This window comes from Parasteatoda tepidariorum, chromosome 3, assembly GCF_043381705.1.
Source record: "Parasteatoda tepidariorum isolate YZ-2023 chromosome 3, CAS_Ptep_4.0, whole genome shotgun sequence".
NCBI lineage: Eukaryota > Metazoa > Arthropoda > Arachnida > Araneae > Theridiidae > Parasteatoda > Parasteatoda tepidariorum.
Genome location: NC_092206.1, coordinates 47,548,859 through 47,571,235, shown reverse-complemented (window position 1 = coordinate 47,571,235; position 22,377 = coordinate 47,548,859). Strand labels below are relative to the sequence as shown.

The window sequence follows — 22,377 nt, the reverse complement described above, 5'->3', positions numbered from 1 at the left end:
TAGTAGCAAATGCAATAAATTTTTAAATTCTCGAAGGACATTGTTTATGGTATTTACTAAAGCCTCACTATGTAAGTTTTTTTTTAAATTTTCCTTTACTGTGCAATTGTTTTGATTGCTTGATCTGTTGGAAGCTGCTTTTTCATTACTTCCTTATACTACATGTAATTCGGAAAGAGAAAGTCTTTAATTTTAATAAATCTTCTGATTTTAATTTATTTCTCAACTTCTTAGAATAATAAAATTTAAAATGTGGGAATTATAAATGTATGCAAATGTAGACACAAAATACTTTTGTTTAATTTCATTCCTAAATATCTAGTTAATTAATCATGTAATTTTGTAGAAAAATTAATCAAAATATTTTGCAATCATTTGACAATTATAATATTATAAGCATTGATAAATCATGTATGCTAGTCAATTCTCCTCTTTGAATTAACTAATGATCCCACTCTGTTCAATGACCTATTCCATTTCTAAACAGTTTTTATACTCGGTCGTAGTTAGCGTATTGCGAGCGTTTATTTTACAAGGAATTATGACGTTTAATTTTAGCAAATATTTTCTAGACTATGATAGCTTAGTGAGATCATTCTTTTGGAAAAAGGACTTTTACTAAACATGTTGAAGTATTTATTATTTTAAACGTATGTCAATATATATGTAATGAATTTAATCTGGGTAATTTTAATAATCAACATAACAAATAGAAGAAATAACATACCAAGGCAATAAAAAATATCCTCAACTGTTATATAATATAGTAAACTCTTAAAAAAAAATCTAAAATTTGAGTTTATTTTCAATATCATTTATATTTGATTATAAGGAATGCTATTATGCTTCATATTAACCAGTAAACTTAGCATTTAATAAGCTTATCAGCTGTTTTCCATTAAAAAAAAAAGAGTAATTATTGTTATTCTAACCATTTCTTGAGAATAATAAATTTTTTTTAGTTACAGTAAATAAGGTATTGTTATGAAAAATTGCTAGTTGAATTACTGAATTAGATGAATTTTTTCATAATATCTATTCGTTATAAAGCTATAAAATTAATCAGCTCAATAAAATTAACTAAATTGCTTAGCATTTGTGTATAATAACAATTTATAGTTCATTCTAACTAATTATTAATATAAAAACTAACGCACACATAAATTACGGGTAGAAAAACAAAGAAGTTCTTTTCAAAATCGCATTAATCGAAGGGAAAAAATGAGGTTGAGCTTAGCAAAGAGCCGCAAAAACATTTATTAAAGGCACAAACATATCTATTATTCATTATCCAATTCTAACCATAGCTTCAATTATAAATGAGAATCCTTTCCCTCACGGCTTTTTCAGGCAACCTTGCTACAGACTTTCGAGATGTTTTGTCTAGCTACAGGAGACAGGTGTTCGACAATGGGTCACTCGCTCTACAAGAAGTGACAGAAGCGGACGGAGGTCATTACTTATGCCAAGCGACTAATGGAATTGGAGCAGGCCTCAGTAAAGTCATCCTCCTCACCATCCACAGTACGTATCTTCCATAAGTAATGACTTAACCAATCCTTTCTCCCACTGGTCCCGTGAGTACCATTTTGAATCTCTGGTGGTCCGAAAGATTTAGATGGATGGTTTCTCCATAGGCTTTACGTAAACAGATCTCTGATGGACTAAGTAAAAGGAAAGCATGTTTCTAAGGAAAAGTATCACTCCGGCATTTTGTTCCATAGATGAAAATGTTACGGATTATTAAAATAAAATTTTGATAGTAACAATTCGAGGACATGGTCAAGGTAGTTTTATTTTAGATTTCATTAAAAATGAAAATTTTAATGCTATTTCAATGTTCAAATTTATCGTAAAAAGAGTTTAGTGTGAATTGCCCGTTTTTTGAGAACCCTTGGACCCTTGGAAAATGACCGTTTACATAATATCAAATTATTCATAATAATACAAATAAATAGTTACACTGTGTAATCACTCTGAATCACTGGTTTTAATTGATTAATAGAGAAGTTTGGTAAAACAGCAAAATAAAACAAAAGAAGTTAAACGCAAAGTTAAATTTTCTTATAAAAAGTTTAAAATAACAATTAAAATAGGAACATTCAACTAAAGTCCAGCTATGCGATTAATAAAAGTTGTATAATAAAAGATAATTTAACATCTTGACTTCCATGTTCTTAAAGTTGATGTTTCCAAATATGTTTAATTTACCCAACATTTGAAAGACTTCATTAGGTAGAAATTTTTAAATGCTCCAGCTACTAATGCCGGATTAATCATTAATTCACTTAAACGGAGGAAAATAATTGTGATATTCCCTTAAAATTGCTTGTAGTAATATGTATTCCGAAGGAGGGGGATTTTTTTGTTACATTCATACAAGTACATGATCTTTCCTAATTTGTGTGAAGGGACTATAAATCTGAAATTAGATTAGTTCCGAAAGCTACAGGTTTTATCCCAAATGATACTCTTAATTTAGTTCATTTTTTGTCTGAATGTTCAGTAACAGTAAATAATACTTAAGACAAAAAATATATGGTCTCAAAGAAATCGCATCGTAATCTGAAATGTATTATTGTCTTCCTCTTACAATTCCGTGTGAAGTAGAGAAGTGGAAACACTTGGTATTCACTTAAGTGAATTTGAAAAAAAAAAAAAGTTTTCAGGAGAACGTTATAAAATTGCATAAAAACTGTATCCTGTAGCGAGCAGAAATCTGTCACTCAACAGAAAACAAAAATTGCTCCTCAGTGTTATTATAGAATGATGTTGTTGTCGGGGTGCGTTTCATTTTGTTTTAACTAGCGTATTAGACATATCTATTTTAATGTTGTTGCAGGCCATTTAGGCACTAGGGGGTGATTGTCTTTGTTTTCCTGTGACCCCATCTATGGCTAAGAATTCAACTTCTGCCACATACTTATGTCAAAGCCCGTTTATAGGCAGATCCATTTATGCATCCATTCATTTCTCCATACATCGTAATTTTGGCTTGAACCAGAGAGCGATCAAACTCCAATTCAATAACCTCAGAGATATGATTACATATGGGAATATGGAGGACTTTGTGAGCAGACAGATTTAACATGCACTTGTCACCATTTATTACGGGGGTCTTCAGTCGGGGAGGGGAGAATAGAACTCACTACCTCTTAGTTATGGGCCCAACGTCCTACCAAACAGGCTATCCAGGTCATATTATAGAACGATATGAATCATTTAAGATCATTAGGATGTAAAAATTGTGAGCATTATTTTTATGCATTATTTTATTTTCTCATAATTTACATAACTGTTTTACATTCTTATCCAATTGCATAATTATTTTTATACAATAAAACACGTATTTTGAAAGAACTTTACAACAATGAAATTTCAAAATGTTTTAAGCACATCGTTCATAGAAACTAAGATCAAAGGAAACAAGCATGCTACCACTGGACTTTTTTTCTTTAAAAATTTGACGTACTTTTGATATCTTTTTCTTTTATGGTATTCAAATTGAAAAATAATTCATTGTTTTAGAAAAAAAAAATAATTTTGTTCCGCCAACTTCTATGATTTTGTTTATAAAGCGTCAGTTAGAAATCAAATGAAACGTTAGTTCACACTTAAGTCTGATTATTTTTCACTTAAAGTAAAAATTTAATATAATACGCAGCACTTAAATTACATTTCACTGTCACTAGGAAATCTCGAATTTTTATAAAATGAAAACAAAAAGTTTATCTGTAGAATTATGAAAAGGAAACAAGTTTTTGAGTTTCATGGAGCGTTTAATTTAGAGGAGTTCTTAAAATAATCCTTTCATTTTTAAAGTAAGAAAAATAAAATCACTCTAAAGCAAAAATCCTAAATGCTTACTACTTTCATATTTAATTGCTAAGACATGGAAAAATAAAAGGGCATTTCTAGAAGAAAATACCATTTAATTTCGCATTTCTGGAATCTTTTTCTGCATAGATTCTGCATTCAAAGGATGCTAGATTCTTAGTTAGTTTTAGAAGTAAAGTGTAATTTTTTTCGCATTTTTTATGCTTCGATATTTTATTTTTCTTCTTCTCACTTTTATATCCTGAACCTTTCGAATTTTTTATTTATAATTTTCTTAGTCACGCAATTAATTTAATATACATTTTTTAATAAATTAACTACTGTGAATTTTTAGTGATAAAATACATATTGTAAAAAATTATTTTTAATATTAAATTGATTAATTTATAATCCTTATCTTATGAAAAATTATTATTTAATAGTTATTACACCTATACAGTATTTGTAAAAAAAATAATATTTACTGAAAAATATATGCATAACCCTTGAATTAAGCATCTGTTGTTGTTGTTGTCGTCAGCCATAAGACAGAGGGGATGATTTTGTTCTTGCTTTCCAATGGCGCCATCTATGGGCAAGATGGATCAAAAAATATGCTTAAAGTAGTTAGCTCATCACCTGCTCTCACTTAGCTCACGACTGCATCATTTTAGTTTGTTTATGACAAACATAATGTTACAAAAAATATTCACATATGGGGGATCACAAAACTTTTCATTGCACTCACACACATTTAGCTTACAATTTTATTAGGTGAAAACAATGCAACACCACACTCAAATTTGTTATCGTAATTTTTTTACTCAAATTTTGGTTACTATTTAGCTTAAAAATTTCAAATATGCATTTTGTATTCATTATTTTAATAGCGCACAATATTTGTACATAGTTTTACAGAAAATTTGTTAAATAAGTAAATATAATTTCCTGAAAAACAAAGTTAAGATATTTACCGCTTAGTAATTTTAAAATGATAGCTAAAACATTTTATCATAAAATGTTAAATGATATAGTAATAACAAACAGTTACTTGTAATGCAGCAAAGAAACAATATTTTTCTTTTCAAGCCTTTAATTTAAGTAATAATCAAATTAAAGACGTAACATAAAAAAATAGTATTAAGATAAGAAGATTCGCAAATGTTATACTACCGAAACACTAGTTCAAAAAAAGAGAAAGATTTAGCATTTTTGCTGAAAATCTCCAAACCTTCTTTAGACAAGCATAGTTCTCATTTTTAAGCAAAAGAGCAAGGAAAAAAATAAAAGTGAAGAAAATTTACAATTAGTTTCCTAGAATTTTCAATTTTATGCTATCGCAATAATCAATTAGTTACTTCAGAAATATTAATTAATGAACCACAGTTGAAAACAAACGATAAGTAGCAAAACGTTTCTGTTTGCATTAAAATTAAAATCTATGAGTTTTGGATTTTATGTTTCTAAATTAAAATAGCGAATCATTTTTATTATAAATAATATTAATTTTCAAAAAAACTAACAAAATAATGAAATTGCTACAGTTCGATTAGGTGAATGATTAAAAATAATAATCTACATTCTCAACTGTAATCTTAAACAATATTGAAAATTAATAATTTAAAACCACTTCTTCAATTATTTTCTACATCCCTAAAATAACAGGCAAAAACTGTTTAACTTCCTCTCATTAAACTATAAAGTCTAATTACTACTTTAGTCAAAGTATTTAAAGTTTTTTTCCCGATATTTTACATTACATATTTATAAAACAAACTGTAAATTACTAAATACTTCGGTGAAATGTATATTTGTAAAATAATTCCATTCCAATTTAAAATGAAACCTGAGTATTCAGTATTTGCTTATTAAAACAGAATTTACTTAAAAAAGACTAAAATCCTAATTAGTTGACAAATTCGTTAATTTTGTTTTAAATAAACGTTTATATTCTTCAAAAGATTCTGAATTTGAAATATTTTAAGTTTCAGACAATATGCAACAATACTAATGAAATGTAAGCAACTTAAATTTTTCTTCTTATTGCTTAAACAATCAATATTAATTTATTAAGATTATTTAATATTTGACATTTTGCAAATTTAATCATCTGAAATAGGCTATAGGTAGAGATTTAAATTAGCTTATTAATTATAATTAATTAGAAGGCACCCACATTTTTACGAAATTCTGTCAAGTTCATTTTTTTTACATTGAAACTTAGTAATTTTAAAGTCTAACTAAAAGGAATTTAACAATCCATCTGTAATACATGAGATTTAAATATGTGTTGGCTGTACTACAAAGAATTTCTAATCTTACGGAAATTTTCGCGTTATAGTTTTACATACAATTAGCCTCTTTAAAAGTTTTAGCAACCAATAGACCGAAAATTTAATTTCTGCAGTGGTTACACACAGCGTGGTGGCCAACTTTCACGATTTTTTCGTATTTCTCACAAAAATTGTTCCATTTTTAAGATTTTACGAAAATGTTTTATAGATTTTTTTTTTTGAAAAATGAGAGATTCTGGTTTATTTTTTTCCTATTCAGGGCAATTTAGGTAAAATTTAACTACCAGTAGTAAAAAGAAACATGTTTTATCACCAAGATTTTATTTTGTTTTTCGGTGTGTTAATTTCTAAATTGGAGTATTTAGACACTACTGAAGTAAATATTTTTATGTTTTATTTGGATTTGATAAATGCCTTTTTTTTCTTGGGTATTGGCAGGTATGACAATGAATCCACACATTGTCCACACTCAGTGAATAAAAATACACTGAGCAAATTTTGAAACGAAAACAAACCCTATATCAACTTTGATTCTGATGATTGATGATTCTGAAAAAATAACCAACAAAAACGGGTAATCGGTCAGCGTCTGCAGAATTAGAGACGCAACATGCAATAGAGATTCGGTCTCGCATTCTTTATTATGAAAAAACGCTCAGAAATTTTTAAATTGAGAGAAAGTAATGTATAAAATTCGATGTTTTCAAAGTTGAATAAATCAGTTAAAAAAGTACTCTTATGTATTACAAACCATTTTCAATACTCATTTCAGTTCTGCCAAAAGCCTACTCTGAATTTAAGCTCCAATGTAGATGGACTTTATATTCACGCAATATATTTTGCTTCAATTTAAACACATAAGCAAAAAAACACACGGTAGCTTTTTTGCAGTTTGACAAAATCACCACTAAAAGAGTTAATCGCTATATTTCTTTCCAAGTTAAAAACTCATAATATAAGGTCTAAGTTTTTAATGATTCATTGTAAAATGAGTCATAACTTTTTACGATAGAGAAAAAAAAACTATTTAAAGAACCAAATGGATTGCTCAGCTCTGAGTCACCAAAAATTTGCATGAGATCACAAATTTAAGCATGAATACATTTCCACAACCAATTAAAACAATATAGTTCAATTAATTTAAAAATTGTAGCAAAGAGAACAATATAATTCCTATATAAATTCTAATAAAATATATACGAGAAATAGTTAATAAAATAAAAAGGTAATCGTAAAAATTTTGTTAACATTTTGCCATATCGAAGACACTATAAGCTATAAAGACATAAGCTATATTATAAAACAGTTCATAAACTTTTATATATTTTTTTATTTTTATTTAAACGACTTAAAACTCCTCATGCACCACAAAGTATAGCATGAGGCTTACAGTTGTAAGTAAAAAACAAAAGGAGAAAAAATTTACAAATTTACATTAACTATTATATTGAAAACTTTTATATTGAAACAACAAACTTTTATATTGAAAAAAAAATTAAAAAAACCGAAATTTTGAAACTCATTAGTATCTATATCAACGAAAAGGGTTAGGAAAGTCTTCTTGATTGTTTAACTTGACGAATTATAGAGCAACCTTAAAATATTTTTTACCTTTACAGCTCCATCGAAATTCGAAACTAAACTTGTGAGCCATAACAGTGACAAAAGGAAATGTTGCGGATTTGCAGTGTGAAGCGGAAGTGTGAAGCGGTAGTGTAAAGCCAATGCAATTAGATTGGAAGACAGATAATGAATGGAAAATCGTACTATTGCTTACAAGATTAAAGGCATTATAATGTATAAAGACTTTGCTTCAAGAGCTATATTATAAAATGATTCTTAAAATTTTACACTGAAGGAAAAACGATTTTCAGAACGGAAATGATTTTCAGACAAAAATTTTAAGCGTGAATGCATTTGCACAACAAATTAAAACAATATAATTAAAATTGTAGCGAAGAAAACTATGCTGCTTTCTTAATAAGAGGCTCAGAAAAAAATATTAAATAGTTAAATGCACAAAGAGTTAATCTTAAAAATATAGTTAATCGTTTGCCTAATTAAAGACACTGTACCCTACTGTTTAAAAGCTGTATTGTAAAATAGTTCATAAACTTTTACACTGGAAAAAAAAGAACAATTTAAAGAAGTTTGAAATTCATTAATTTCTACATCAAAGAAATGATTTAAGAAATTCCTCTTGATTGTTTAACTTTAAGAATTGTTGTGTAACTTTAAAGCATTCTTTACTTTTACAGCTCCGCCGAAATTCGAAACTAAATTTGTGAGCCATACAGTAACAAAAGGAAAAGATGCGGATTTGAAGTGTGAAGCGGAAGGGGAATTGCCGATGCGATTTGATTGGGAGAAAGATAAACAAAGCTTGGAACCACAAAATATCAAAAGGTAAACGAAAACTCTCCTTTCACTCCCTTCTTCAATGAACATTTCGATTGTTAAATAAATATAGAATCTTAAATTATTTCTCTATGAAATATTGCTTTTTGAACAGTTTATGCTTAGACTCTTTTAGAGAGAATTCAAAATATAATAGATTCTCTTTCGAATGACTGAATTTTTAAAAAGCATCGGTAACTAAGTACGAAAGAACTTAAAAACTGAACTTAATTAAAAAAAATTATTTTTAGAGCATAAAGATAGTTTTATGTGTTATACCTAAAATATAGTTTAAAATACGATTTGTTTAAAAATCAGTTTTTTTTAATTACAGTACAGTTGAAAAAATAATTTATTTAAAATGGCACTTGAATATACAATGTATCTTTAAGAAAGTTTCCAACAAAATTTATTTGAAGTACGATTTTTTGTTAAATATTAGTAATATTTGAAAAAGGGGAAAGTAGAAATTTTGATATTTATTTCGTAAAAACAGTAACTCAAAAATACAATTTATTTAAAATACATTTATTTAAAGTACACTTACATAAAATAAAATAAAATTTTTCTTTTTAATAGAATTGTAAAGTGCGCAGAATAAACTTTGCACTTATCTAGAACTGTTTCTTTACAGTATTCGTTAAAAACTTTACAGTTTTTTTTTAATGCGTAGCAGTGTGCAATCAGTATTATATATATATTGAAAACTTAATAAACAGATTCTAAAAAATGTATCAAATTTAAAATGATATATCCGATGAAATCAATGATATGTGTTCTAGAGTCGTGGTGGCTCAGGGAATCGAGTGTTCGCCTTCCAATGCGGTGAACAGGGTTCAAATCCCAGCTATTTCTAGTCTGTACGAATTCCACACCCGGCTCACACCGATCACAGTGCAGACGTAAAATATCCTCAGTGGTCGACAGATCATGTGTTATAGCCCCCTTACGATCAGGCTAGCCGTAGGAGGTTTTCTTGGTTTTCCTCTCCATACAACGCTAATGCGTGTTAGCTCCATCAAAAAGTCCTCCAGCCCAATACTCGATCCATGAGTTCCCTTGTCTTTTTTTTTCTTTTCTTCCAGACCTGGACACGTACCTAGGTTCGCAAAACCCTTAACCGTATAGTCCACGTCTGGCCGACAGTCTAGCTCGCACAATACACAGTACATAAGCAAGCAATAACAAAATTCCTAACTACACCACAAATACAAAGCACAACTGCGTTATGCAGATGGCAATAATGTGTATCACATTAGTTAATAAAAAAATAAATGCATAAATAAAAAAATGAAACAACAAATGAAGCGAAAACAATAGTGAGTACACCAGTACATATAGGTGAACAGTAAACAGCAAATGGATATGAAAAACTGCATATGTAGTTTTTGACAAGAAGAAACGTATTTTTTCTTTTTTAAAATTTTCGCTATGTCAAATTCGGAAGAATAATAAAAAAAGAGAAAAGAAAATTTAAAAGTTTTTCAAAAGTCTAAAAAGTTTTTTTTCTATTTTTCCTAAAGTTTTTTTAAGGTTTCATGAAGATCAAAATTTTGTAGGAAAACATTTATAATGTAAATGTATCTAGCTGTCGATGAATTTCATTCTTAGCGAATGTAGTATTTGTTGGTAAGTCGGACAGTATGAGACGAAGGCTGAATGATCAGGGTTGTAGTTGGTACCTTTGTACGTGTTCGAGTGCCAACAGTTAATGCAATAGCACTCATCGCAATTGCATTCATGGGTGTGATGATTTCCGCCGCATTTTGCACAGGTTGCAGAATCAGCCGTGCACTGGTTGGTATGGTGATCCAGGCCTTGACACTACTGGCACCGTCTGAGAACTATGCGTTTCTTGATGATACACTTGTTAAGACCAATGAAGATATTTTTCATTTTCAGAAGATGGGTAGCTTGTCTATGCAATACATTTACTACGATGTGTTTTTTGTCCGTGCATTTTTTGTGTGGAATGGATTTAAGATACTTTATAACGTTGTCGTCGTTCGATGAGTAGCTGTTCGGCTGTAGTATGGTAGCTATATCCTCCCCTTCAAATTGAGCTGGAGCATTTAGAATTATGAGTGATGTAAGTCTTTGAACTTTATCTCGAAAATCAATTTTGTTTTGAATGGATGATGTGAATTTATCCTTATCCTTTTGGTTATGGAATTTGATTTCAATGAGGTTTTTATTTTTGAATACTTTTTTGACCACTGGTTTAACTATTGAGGTATTTATTATTTGTAGGATATTGTCTGAATTCTTATCCTCGTCTGTTCTGATGATTATTGGAGCAGGTGGACGAGGGTTACTGACTACTTCGCTGTACGATGGTTGTTTATCGGTGTTTTTCAGATCCTTAATCTGTATTGTGAGATCTTTAATCTGGTCTTCAATTAATTTTAGTTGGTTGGATTGTTGAGTTTCAAGTCGGTCTGATTGATTGGAGAATCTTTTAATTTCTGCAATAGCCTCTTTGCATTCGTTAAATTCTTTTGTATTGTGTTGACCCCGACCGTTCAGATATCTATCAAGATGTTTCACTAGTATCAGTAAATACCTGTCAACTTCAAAAGAGGAATCAAGTACAGGCCAATCGGGGAAGCCGTTGATTACCGCTTGGACATCTGATGATGAAGCAGGAGGGTTGTGTTCAACTGAGCTATTTTTAATGCTGTTCTTACCATAAAAGGAAGTTGAGAAGATAGAATCAGTGTTTGATAGGGAACTACGACTATGCGATTTGTTCGATAAACTATGCGGTGATGTTTGTGGAGGCTCTCTAGAGACAGGAGGATTTATCCGGGCAGAGCGTCTAATAAGTGAATCAGTGGTTCTTTTTGATGATGAAAAGGGACAAATCATCCAGTTGACAATCCCTTGTCTTTTTTCTTTTTTTTTTCTTTTCTTTTCTTTCTTAATTATAAATAAATAAATAAAATAAACGTTTCTCAAACCTCGCTAGACTTTCATTTTATTTTTTGTTTTCAAATATTTTGTAGCACATGAAAAAAAAATTTTTTGGCTTTAAGTTATAGAGTAATTTACCATCAAAACTCACGCTTCTGTTTCATTCCGAACATCATCAATTTCTTTTCGAGCCAGGCTATAGTACGTATCTTGGTTATACAACTATTTTCCGGTAGCTAACTTGCTTCAGATAATCTGATACTCGTACGGAAATTTTCTGAATTTCCCTAAGATATATTTATATTGTTTTGAATAGTATTGTATGTTAAAAACTATTTTAACAAAATATTAAGTTTAAAAAATATATGTTTACATAATGACAATAATATAGATCAAATTTCTTTCATATGACAGTGAATCCCGGAAAGTAGATCAGGTTGAACATAAAATTTCAGAAGAACGTTTTCTATATCACTTCCATTCATAGTCCTATGAAACAAATTATAACATTAAAACGTAAATTTTCATTCAATTTAAGCCTGTATTTTATAATTTATTTATTTCAAAATTTGAAATTTAAATTAACTAACAGAAAACTTTTAAGCACCAACTATTGAAGTAATATTTTTTTTAATTAAATAAAAATCTTTTTAATTGAAATTTCTATCATTAATCCGAAATATTTATTAAAAGAAATTGTTAGTAGAAAAACGTTTTCTTTTCTTTATTTCCGCTTCCTTTCATAATCGTATGAAACAAATTATTACATCAAAACGTAAAGTTTCATAACAATTGAGCAAGTATTTTATAATTTATTTATTTCAAAATTGCACTATCAATTTTATAACGAACAGGAAACTTTTAAGCTCCAACTAATAAAGTAATATATTTACAAAATAAAATCCTTTTGTAATTTAAATGTCAATCATTAATCCGAAATTTTTTACGTTTCATATGTATAATCACTTTTATATAGATAGATCACATTTTTCTATTCACTCGGGTTTCAAATTTAGATTTTTTTATTCTCTCATTTCTTATTCTCATCAACCAACTTTTGGTCCCATTTACGAAAACTTGAACAGCGTTTACATTTAACACGTTAAAATGGCCCTGTTTATTGTGCAATTAAATTCCACAAATCTAACTCTTATACCAAAATAAAATTTCAGTGCAATGCTTACAGTTTACGAATTTTTAGAATATCTGTATCTGTAAAATAATTAGTTTATTCATTTTACTGTTTTATCCATCTTTCATAGTAGTTAAAATTTTAGGTTGTCAGCTATTGAAGAAACAGGACCACAATCAGCTGTGTCGAAATTAATAATTAAAAGTGCTACAAGATCTGATTCAGCTTTGTATACATGCACAGCTTCAAATGAATTTGGAAATGATCAGACCAATATTCAGCTTGTGGTTCAAGGTAAGTATTACGTTAAAAGCATTAATTCCCCAAATAACAACAAACAATTGTGGAAAACTAAATGTTCAAGAAAATAAATAAAAAAATAATATGGTAAATAATAATTATAATAATGTTAAAAAAAATTAATAAGGAATGCCATGGAGAGTGATTTAAAATTTCGATATTAAAACAGAATTTTTCCAGCTTTCAATACAAATGTGGCATTAACTTTACGATCACTTATTTTCAAGTTATAAAAACTTTTGAAAACATTTGTTATTCTGTATTTAAAATTCATGGCATTAGCTAATATAAAGTTCATTAGGGGCAGATAAAAGATAAGAAAATCTCAATTATCAGGTCCAACTTTCAATTCTTAGGGTTTCCAATTTTGAGCTAATTTCTAACCAATTATTTATTAGTTAGTTTTCCAAATGCAAATGAAGTTCCGTTTTTATTTTCGTTTCCCAGTTTGATGCTATTAAAATTTTGAAAAATTAATTTAATAAATCGAATGTTATTTCACACAGAACCCGAAATAGAAGTTCTCAATAATCATTTATAAATATTTTCTAGGCTTTAACGAAAAAGTAAGTGATGCCAAAGAACATAGCTATAATTGTTAGGAAAAAAATACGAACATTTTCAAAAGATATGACAACATAAAAATTTTTATGCATGGATTTTATTTGTATATGATTTTTATTTGAATGCAAATTTTATTCGTTATTATTTTTCTTACTATGCATGTTATCATGATATGTATTTTATATTACGTAACACATGACAGCATAAGTTCGAAACCAATATGTACCTATATGTTTAAATTATATTTTTCTACTTTTGAATGTGTCAGAATAATCTATAATTTATTATGATAACAAATTAAAACTTAACTAAAACATAGGCACACTTAATTTAAAAATGTATTGCCCCAATATAAGACCTATCTTATTTTACTGTGAAGTGAATTTACGGATCGATAGTTAGTGCCTCTATAATTTTTATAAAAAACATTTATTAAATTAATTGTATTAAAAGTATGATTTATGTTAAATAAAATAGTAAATTTAATAAAAATAAAATTTAAAAAATATAAAAACAATTACTAAACAATTATTAAGATGTAAAAATATAGTTTTATTAAATACCTTTTTAAATGATGTAAATTATTCTACACAATATATATCAAACCACAGTTTAATAGCGCCATCTGTCGATTAGTAAAATAACTACACAATTAGTTAAGATAATTCCCATACATTGGGACAATGCACAATTGTTCCTTGTTCTTTTATTTTTTTTTTTTCATTTATTGTATAATATGTACTTCATCTTAATTATGATAGCTAACTGGAACTGAGCAAGAATGCATGAGAATAAATTATTTACACAAATATGAATAATCTATGTAAATAATTTATACTCATAGTATTTTTCCTTTCATACACTTATTAAAAATATTTAACCTTTTGTTTAGTTGGTAAATTAAAACTGTTCTAAGATATATGTGTTCCTTTTTTTCAAATGAGAACTGAAATATATTTAAGAACAATTTTTGAAATGTTTTGTATTTAATTTTGGTATTGCAATGTTTTTTTAAATTTAGTATATTTTAACATTTAACAATTTTAGTGATTATTTGTTACTATTTATTTATGTAAATTGAATTTTCTTCAATTTTTAATATCATATCTGTAAGTTCAATTTCTGTTTTCTGATATATTTGACTAGATGGCAGCACTATTTTAACAAAAATGTAAAACTTTGGTGAAAGTTATATTAAATAGATTTCAACTATTTTTAAACTATTTTTTTCTTATCAGTTTATAATTCTTTCCAACTGTTGCATAATTTTTTTACACATAGAATGTCCGAACTTTTCTTAGACTTTTTTTTCAAACAATATTGTTTTTAATATTGCAGTCATGGAAATTATTCAGATAGTTTCGAAACTATAACCGTATTATTTTCCTTAAAATCTTATGAAAAATTTCGTCGAAGGTGAATTATTATAATATTGCTGTAATGTATTATATTTAGTATGTTATATTTGTAATTGAATTATAAATGTTTTTATAGATAATCATGAAACAGTTACATAAAAGCAAAATTAGTAAAAAATTTGGAATTTGACTCGTAGAACATAGAAACAGCATAATTTCTACTATTAGAAATATTTCCCCTAAAGATTCTTTCATTTAAACTATAACACTCTCTTTCAAAAATTTCGTTGTTTAAACACTTATATTCAATCAAACAATTCTATTTAAATTTTCATTGTCTTATTTTTCAGTAACTATCAATTAAACCAAATAAACGTAGTTTAATCAGAATTATTTATTGAAAAATTCGTCTGCAAAACATAGGCTGAATTGTTATGTTTAAAAAGAAATAGTACATTAAAATAATGTTATACATGCTTCCTAAGAAAATTTTATGTCTAAAACCCTTGAATAAAACCCTTGATTTAAACCTACGTTTAAACCCTATGCTACGATTAAAATTATTTCAAATACGTATCAATACTTGTCTTTACACTCTATAAATTTGTATGCATATGCAAAAATTTAAAAAAGGAATCAGAATTATCAATTAAAAAAGTATTTATTTTCAAAATCATGAAAACGGTTACTTTTTCTTCTTCTTTCTTCCATTAAAAAAACTGGCAACATATCGTACGATATAATTAATAAATGAATTTAAAATTGTATTTCTTCTGATGACTTATAATCAAATCACAATGATCAATATTGATACTGTCTGTATAAAAAAATATTCTTGTGCCTCTGTGGTTAAAAATCATTTTCCAGAAACCTGATTCCTACGAAGAAGCATCTTTACGATACAATATGAGGGATAAATTTAACTATGTGCTTCGTGATTTTTGCCTTGGACATGTAGAGAATTTATTTAATTTTTTTTTAATGTTCAATTCATATCTACGGAAAAATTTAAAATCTTAGTTCTGACTTAGCTGTGGAGTCGATCAACTGCGAATGCAAACCGTAGGCTTGTGATCTGAACTTAGTAATAAATCTAAGTTTCTTCAAGCAAATATCATTTAAAAAAATGTGTATGTACTTCCTTCTATTTGCGTATTTTTATAGTTATATGAATGTTTAGTAAAAAAGTTATTTTTAAAAAAATAATAATTTGGAATCAAAATATTGCGAACAGTTATACAAAACTCCAGAGCAGGTCGATAATTTTTTGATCATTTCATGCAGTAAGGAAAATAATAAATTTATAACTTTTATATCCGACATGTTTACATCTGATTTCGCAAACATAATATGCATTTTCACAAAAATAGGGAAGATTCTGTTAGAAATAAAGTTTTTCTTTTGCAGCAAATTTGAATTTTTTTTATTTAATTCATTTGTGTATATATATATAAATTAGTATTTTTATCTAACATTGTCTAAAATTTATGTTTTTTGCACAAATGAAAAGAAAACTTCCTAAAATTACCGAGTATTTCATAAAGATTCAGAAAACTAAATAGTAATTAATATGAATATAAAGCTTCATTCTTAAAGACTGAAATTATGCNAAATTTATGTTTTTTGCACAAATAGAAAGAAAACTTCCTAAAATTACCGAGTATTTCATAAAGATTCAGAAAACTAAATAGTAATTAATATGAATATAAAGCTTCATTCTTAAAGACTGAAATTATGCAATTTTTATTTTAGAGCCACCATCTCCTCCTGTTGATTTAAGCATAAAAGAAAAAAGCAGCCGCACAATGACATTAGCTTGGTCACCGACTTTTAGTGGGAACAGCCCGGTAATGAAATATACTGTAGAACACGGAAACGCAACTGCAGGTAAACAATTCCTCTTGGTTGCAGGTAAATACTTTTTTTTTACTAGGAAACTATTTCGTTTTAAATTATTACATTATAATATTTAAATAAAGACGTATATATAACATTTAAGCTTGAAATAACATTTAAGGAAGGGAGATTTGCAGAACAGACGTAACGATTTCAATTAAAATCGAAATTAATTCATAAAAACAATATAAAATTAAATACAAATCCATAAAATTTTCATTAATTTAAGAATTATATTTATTTGTGCCTGTTGAAGAAAATTATCACCTGAGGCAATCCATATGAATCGTTAAAAAATAAATTGAAGATAACATAGGCAGAAATTAAAAAAATAGAAATGTAAAATACAAATTATATTCTATAAAGTTTTTTTTCTGTCCTCTCAAAACTTAAACTAATTTAAACAATTTGCAAGGACTTTCATTTTTTATTAACAGATGTTTCTAAATATAATGTTTTTAACGATTTTTTTTTAGAAATACTTATCGGCTATTTCATGTATATATATTATCATTTCGATTTAGGAAAGAATGAAGGCCACCTCAAGCAAACAGTTGTACCTGGTTCAGAAATTATGGCTATCGTCCGAGGTCTTCTTCCCTCTTCGACCTACAAGTTTCGTGTGATTGCTGAAAATGCTCTCGGTGTCAGCGAACCAAGCGATTTTGTTACTGGCACAACTGAAGAAGAAGGTTATTTATTTTCATTACCATAACATACGTTATTTATATATTAGAAATTAAATTGGATTTGCGAAGATATTTTAATAAAAATTCAGGGTGCTTCGTAATGACCATGACATGATTAATATATATTTTTAGAGTCATTGTCCTTTTGCATGCAAAAAACATAAAAACCAGTTTGATTGCTTTATAAAATTTGGAAATTTAAATAATTATTTTCAATGCCTCCATTTTTTCCACCGGTATTCAAACTTGCTTGATGATTTCAGTTTCGTTTTTTATGGACTCAGTTTGCTCTAATTTCTATAGCATTTTCTTAGCTTAAATTATTATTAGAGATCACTAATGTGTGTGTGCTTTTTTTTACCTCATCTTTAAAGCGAGTTCTAAAAATTAGCATTATAAGCAGTCATTACACAACATCCTGGAAGCATTGGATAAATATATATATAATATGAATACTGTATAATATTCAACAAATTAAAAGTGCTTATAGCAGGGTATTTTTAAATTTGGTGGGATTATCGTAATCAAAATTTGTCCCTATATCAATACTTTAGACCCCATTAAATTTCAATCTATATTTCATGTATCAATAATTTTATGTCTTTGAAAGTAATAAAATAAAACTTGAAATGCATAACATTTCCTTTACAGGAATAAATAAATTATAAGACACATCTTTGTAAATAAAATTTAACTTGCTGAAACGATTTTCTTAAGGGTTTATATGTCGTTCAAGTACTTAACCATTCAGAATTAACTATGAGCGATTTTTTAATTTAATATTGAATAATTAATTTCAAATTTGCTCCCAAAGCGAAAATTACTGTAGAGTAAAGAAACTCATGGAACTGTAGAGTAACTCATAATAATAATAGTTTTAGAACTTGAAGTTAAACTTCTAATTAAATTCCATAGATGGCGCCAAAAAAGTAAACATGGTAAAATAGTTTTTCTCTAAATTATATTTAATTGAGAGAATTTCATTTTATGACTTTTTTATTTACCAGCAATCTCTTAATAATTAGGAATATAGAGTGCATTTTATTCAAATCAATCGATTTTCGGATATACACTCGTATACTCGTAAAAAGAAAAAATTCACAAATAATGTCAAACTGATTTTTTTTATATATTAAGTGCTTATTATTATTTTTATATTATTTTATATTAAGTTATGTTTAGCGTAATAAAATGGGAATTAATGAAACAAACAAACAGAACACAGTACATTACCAATAAAATACAGCATAATTGTTTCATCTAATTCTCATTAGCAGCATATAGTGCAATTATACTTATCATGAATTTAGTATAAAAATTTTTTTCGAGTCCATTATATTTCTAACACTCTTAAAAAGTATGAGAAAAGAACTTTTTTCTTTCTTAAAGGTAATACATAAATATTTTTAAAATAAATTTCATACGATTTTAGAGAGGGAAATAAATAGTTATTGTTATGGTGCTGCCATCTACTTAGTTCTATTTTGAAGACGTTGAAGAAATAAATAAAGTAAAATTTAAAGGAAATATAGAGACTGTCCAACTCTCTTAAAAAAATGTAATTTTCGAACTTAACTTTCAAGTCTGAAAATTAAATCTGAACAAAATAACATTATCAAGTTTAGAATAATTACAGAAACACAAATATTTTTAATAAATTGCGGAAAACAATATTTTTACTACAGTTTAATTCCATCATATTTTTGATAGTTAATCAAACTTTATTTTTTATTTGATTCTAAGAGTAATAAATTAATCTATTGTTTACAAAAAGTACAATAAAATCAAACAAATTAAACAGTTATAAGGCAATAAATAAGAAAATAGGAAGTAAATTTTTTTGTTTATCTTTCATTTTTTCAACTAATTATCTTTATAAGTAATTAAGGAAATTCGTATTATTAGTAAAACACATTTTGAAATTGTTCAGACGAGCATTTTTGGTGAAAAAAAATTTAAAAAAAGAATAAAAGAAATAAAAAAAAACTTATCATGATTTAAGTTAGTTCTTAAAATGTTTTGCGCATTGAGCTGTTACCGAGAGTTGAAAATAAATTAAATGTAAAAAGCACCAGCCTAGATACAATGCTATGAAATAGTTTAACGTAAAAATGCAATCCTTTGAAATAAATGTCGCTAATCCCATCACTGATGTCGTGAAGAATCCAGTAATTACAAGAATGTTTGTGTTGAAGTAATGATGTAAAACATCAAGCTATCATGGAAGCATTGTGGAAATATTTTTCATCAAATCACTTACTTGTGTCGCATCACTATATGGAATGTAGTAGGAATCTAATGAAGAAAAAAAATGAAAACATTGAAGTTAATACTATCGTCTTAGAATGAAATAAAATAGAACAAAATACATTGTATATTTCTTGCCCATAATGAAGTTGCGACAGTAATATCACAATGCATGTGTCCTATCACTTGAAGGAATTTGGACCATTCGTAGCAGAAATTTTTTAAGAGTTAAGGCCAGCTATTTTTTTAAATTGTAATAAAGAAATATCAACCATTATTGTTATATATTCACTGTTGATATTAATTTTCAGCTTTTTTACCTCAAAATTGAGCCACAGTCAAATTTAATATTTACAAACTATGCATTTTCACCTGATTAATCAAAGACCATACATTCAGATGAATGTATGAGTTATTTCTTAAAATATTAGAAGATATTGAAAAATTACTATTTAAACATGAAAATTTGAGTTACATTATTATTTTAAAAAAATACGGGACATCCTTAACATTTTAGCAATAATGTTTTAAAATTTTTTCATTTTATATTAATTTTATTTTCTGTTTTAGTTCCTGGTGGTCCTCCTTTAGAAGTCAACGTTCAACCGACAGGATCACAGTCTTTGAAAGTAACATGGAAAGTAAGGATATAATGCTATATGTATGTTACCGTTAAAGTGTTAGATATGTTAAAGTTAAAGTGTTATATATATGTTAAATTTAAGGTGTTATATATATAAATTACCGTTGAAGTGTTATATATATATGTTACCTTTATTCAATTATTTAATGGAATAACTAGGTACTAAATAATTAGACAAGCCAGTTAAAGTATATAATACATGAAAAATTTCATACTTTGCTTAACTATTCTGTGAAATAACTAATGACAGATGGTTAAAGTGAAGCATAAACTAGTTCAAAGTTATTTTATAAATTAATTGATCGCATATTAATTGATAATCAATAGCTATAATCTCTCGAAAAATACATTTTAGCCCTATTGCGAATCGTTAATTGATAAATAATAAGGAAAAGCAGATAATATAATTTATTATTGCTCTTATTAATAACTGCGTCTAAAAGCAACGGAATGAAGCTTATACTCATGCGACATTGCAACGTCGCTATGAACAGTTCATAACTGACTAAAAGCTGCTAGAACCGATGCAAAAAACTTTCGAGTGCCGTATTTCATACTTTAAATATCAAGTAATCGTTATTCTACAGAATACCTAGTTAAATCGCAGAATTCAATTATCTTATATACTTTGACTTGCTTAGTTATTTCATGAAATACTTAGTTATTCTATGAAAAACGGATTTCACACTTTAACGTCAACATATATAATGTAATAGAATTTTTTTTAAAAGAAAATAAAGATAAAAGAACAATATTACGTTTGGGAAGCATTTTTTATTAAAAGTTTCTTATTTCTCCAACACTTTGTAGGAATCAAAACTATGAATCATTTTGTTTATCATTATATTTTTTTAAAAAGAAAAATTTCCTCTGAAATCGAATTTCAGGAAAAAAATTTAAATGCTCGCATACTTTGTCAAAAACATTACCATACAATCGTTACTATACAATAATTATATCAAATATCTGTAAGCTTTCAATTAATTAAAGGGTGATTCTCACGAAACACGACAATTCACTGTCCATTGCTCCAAAATCTAATACTATAATACTAAAAGAACTTTTTTTAAAAAAAATAATAAATAGCATTGCTGTTAGTATTTTAAAATGACTTTGCACTAGCATTGATTGTTTTGTATTCTTAAAAAATTTAATTGAATATCGAAATGTCATTTTCCAGGCATGTCCCAAACAATATTTTCAATAATAACTACCTTCAAAACTTCCCATATATTTTTCAAAATCTAATTTTTTTATCTTATCCTATGTAAGCATTTCTAGAATATACGCAGAGGGTATTGTTTACTAAAACTTCGTGTAAAATAATTTCTTCTGTCAATAATTTTTTTGTCCCATGAAAATCTGTCATTTTCCTGGCTACTTTTATTTAGTGATTTATAACCAAAATAGATAGAGCCATCAATCAATATCTTATGTTAATAGATTAATTAGATACCCTCTTATCTGAACGTATCTTTTTGCATGAATAAAGAACTAATTTTCTGGCACAAAATCTATTTCAAAAAATTTTCTAGGTGAGTAGGTTTTTATGCTGTCATTTTCCTAGATTCTTGAAATCATTAATAACAAAAACTACATAGATTTATCTGAGTTATTTTAAGAAATACTGTTGTTTTCTGCAGAATATGAACGTCTTCGGCCAAAATATTAAATTAAAGTTATATGCTATAAAACGGCAAATTTGTCATTATCCTGGCTGTCATTTTCCTGGCTTATATATGCCAGGACATTGAAGTGTTACCAGAAATTCTTTTTAACTGCTAATACTGTAAAGAGGGAAAGCAAATATAGACCTAATACCAAGTTTATGTATGATTGTAATATGCTTGAATGTAATCAAAGTTATTTATTTATTTAATGATTGACTATTATACACAATTTTATTCTGTACGTATCAGCAACAAAAAATTTTTTGATTCTTTCTACAGTGGATAAAAAGAATTAATTTAAGCAATTTATGGTCCATCTAACATAAAGGCGTAAATTGAGTTACTTACTATTAACTTAGAATGACTGTTTTTCTAACTTCTATGGTAATATGTCATTTTAATAGCATTCAAGATTTGGTGAATTTCTATTTTATTTTTTTTCTCGAGCAAAAGTCAAT

The 22,377-nt window shown here is 27.3% G+C and overlaps 1 protein-coding gene across 2 annotated transcripts in view; it reads left to right on the top strand.

Annotated features, from left to right (window-relative positions):
* LOC107439444 (cell adhesion molecule Dscam1) overlaps window positions 1–22,377 on the top strand; it is a 199,467-nt gene that overhangs the window by 130,360 nt on the left and 46,730 nt on the right. For both annotated transcript variants that reach the window (XM_043043123.2, XM_043043124.2), the window contains exons 13-18: window positions 1,351–1,524; window positions 8,369–8,516; window positions 12,698–12,846; window positions 16,527–16,661; window positions 17,195–17,362; window positions 20,177–20,247. In XM_043043123.2, coding sequence (XP_042899057.1) covers window positions 1,351–1,524; window positions 8,369–8,516; window positions 12,698–12,846; window positions 16,527–16,661; window positions 17,195–17,362; window positions 20,177–20,247 — 845 coding nt within the window. The remainder of the gene's footprint in view (window positions 1–1,350; window positions 1,525–8,368; window positions 8,517–12,697; window positions 12,847–16,526; window positions 16,662–17,194; window positions 17,363–20,176; window positions 20,248–22,377) is intronic.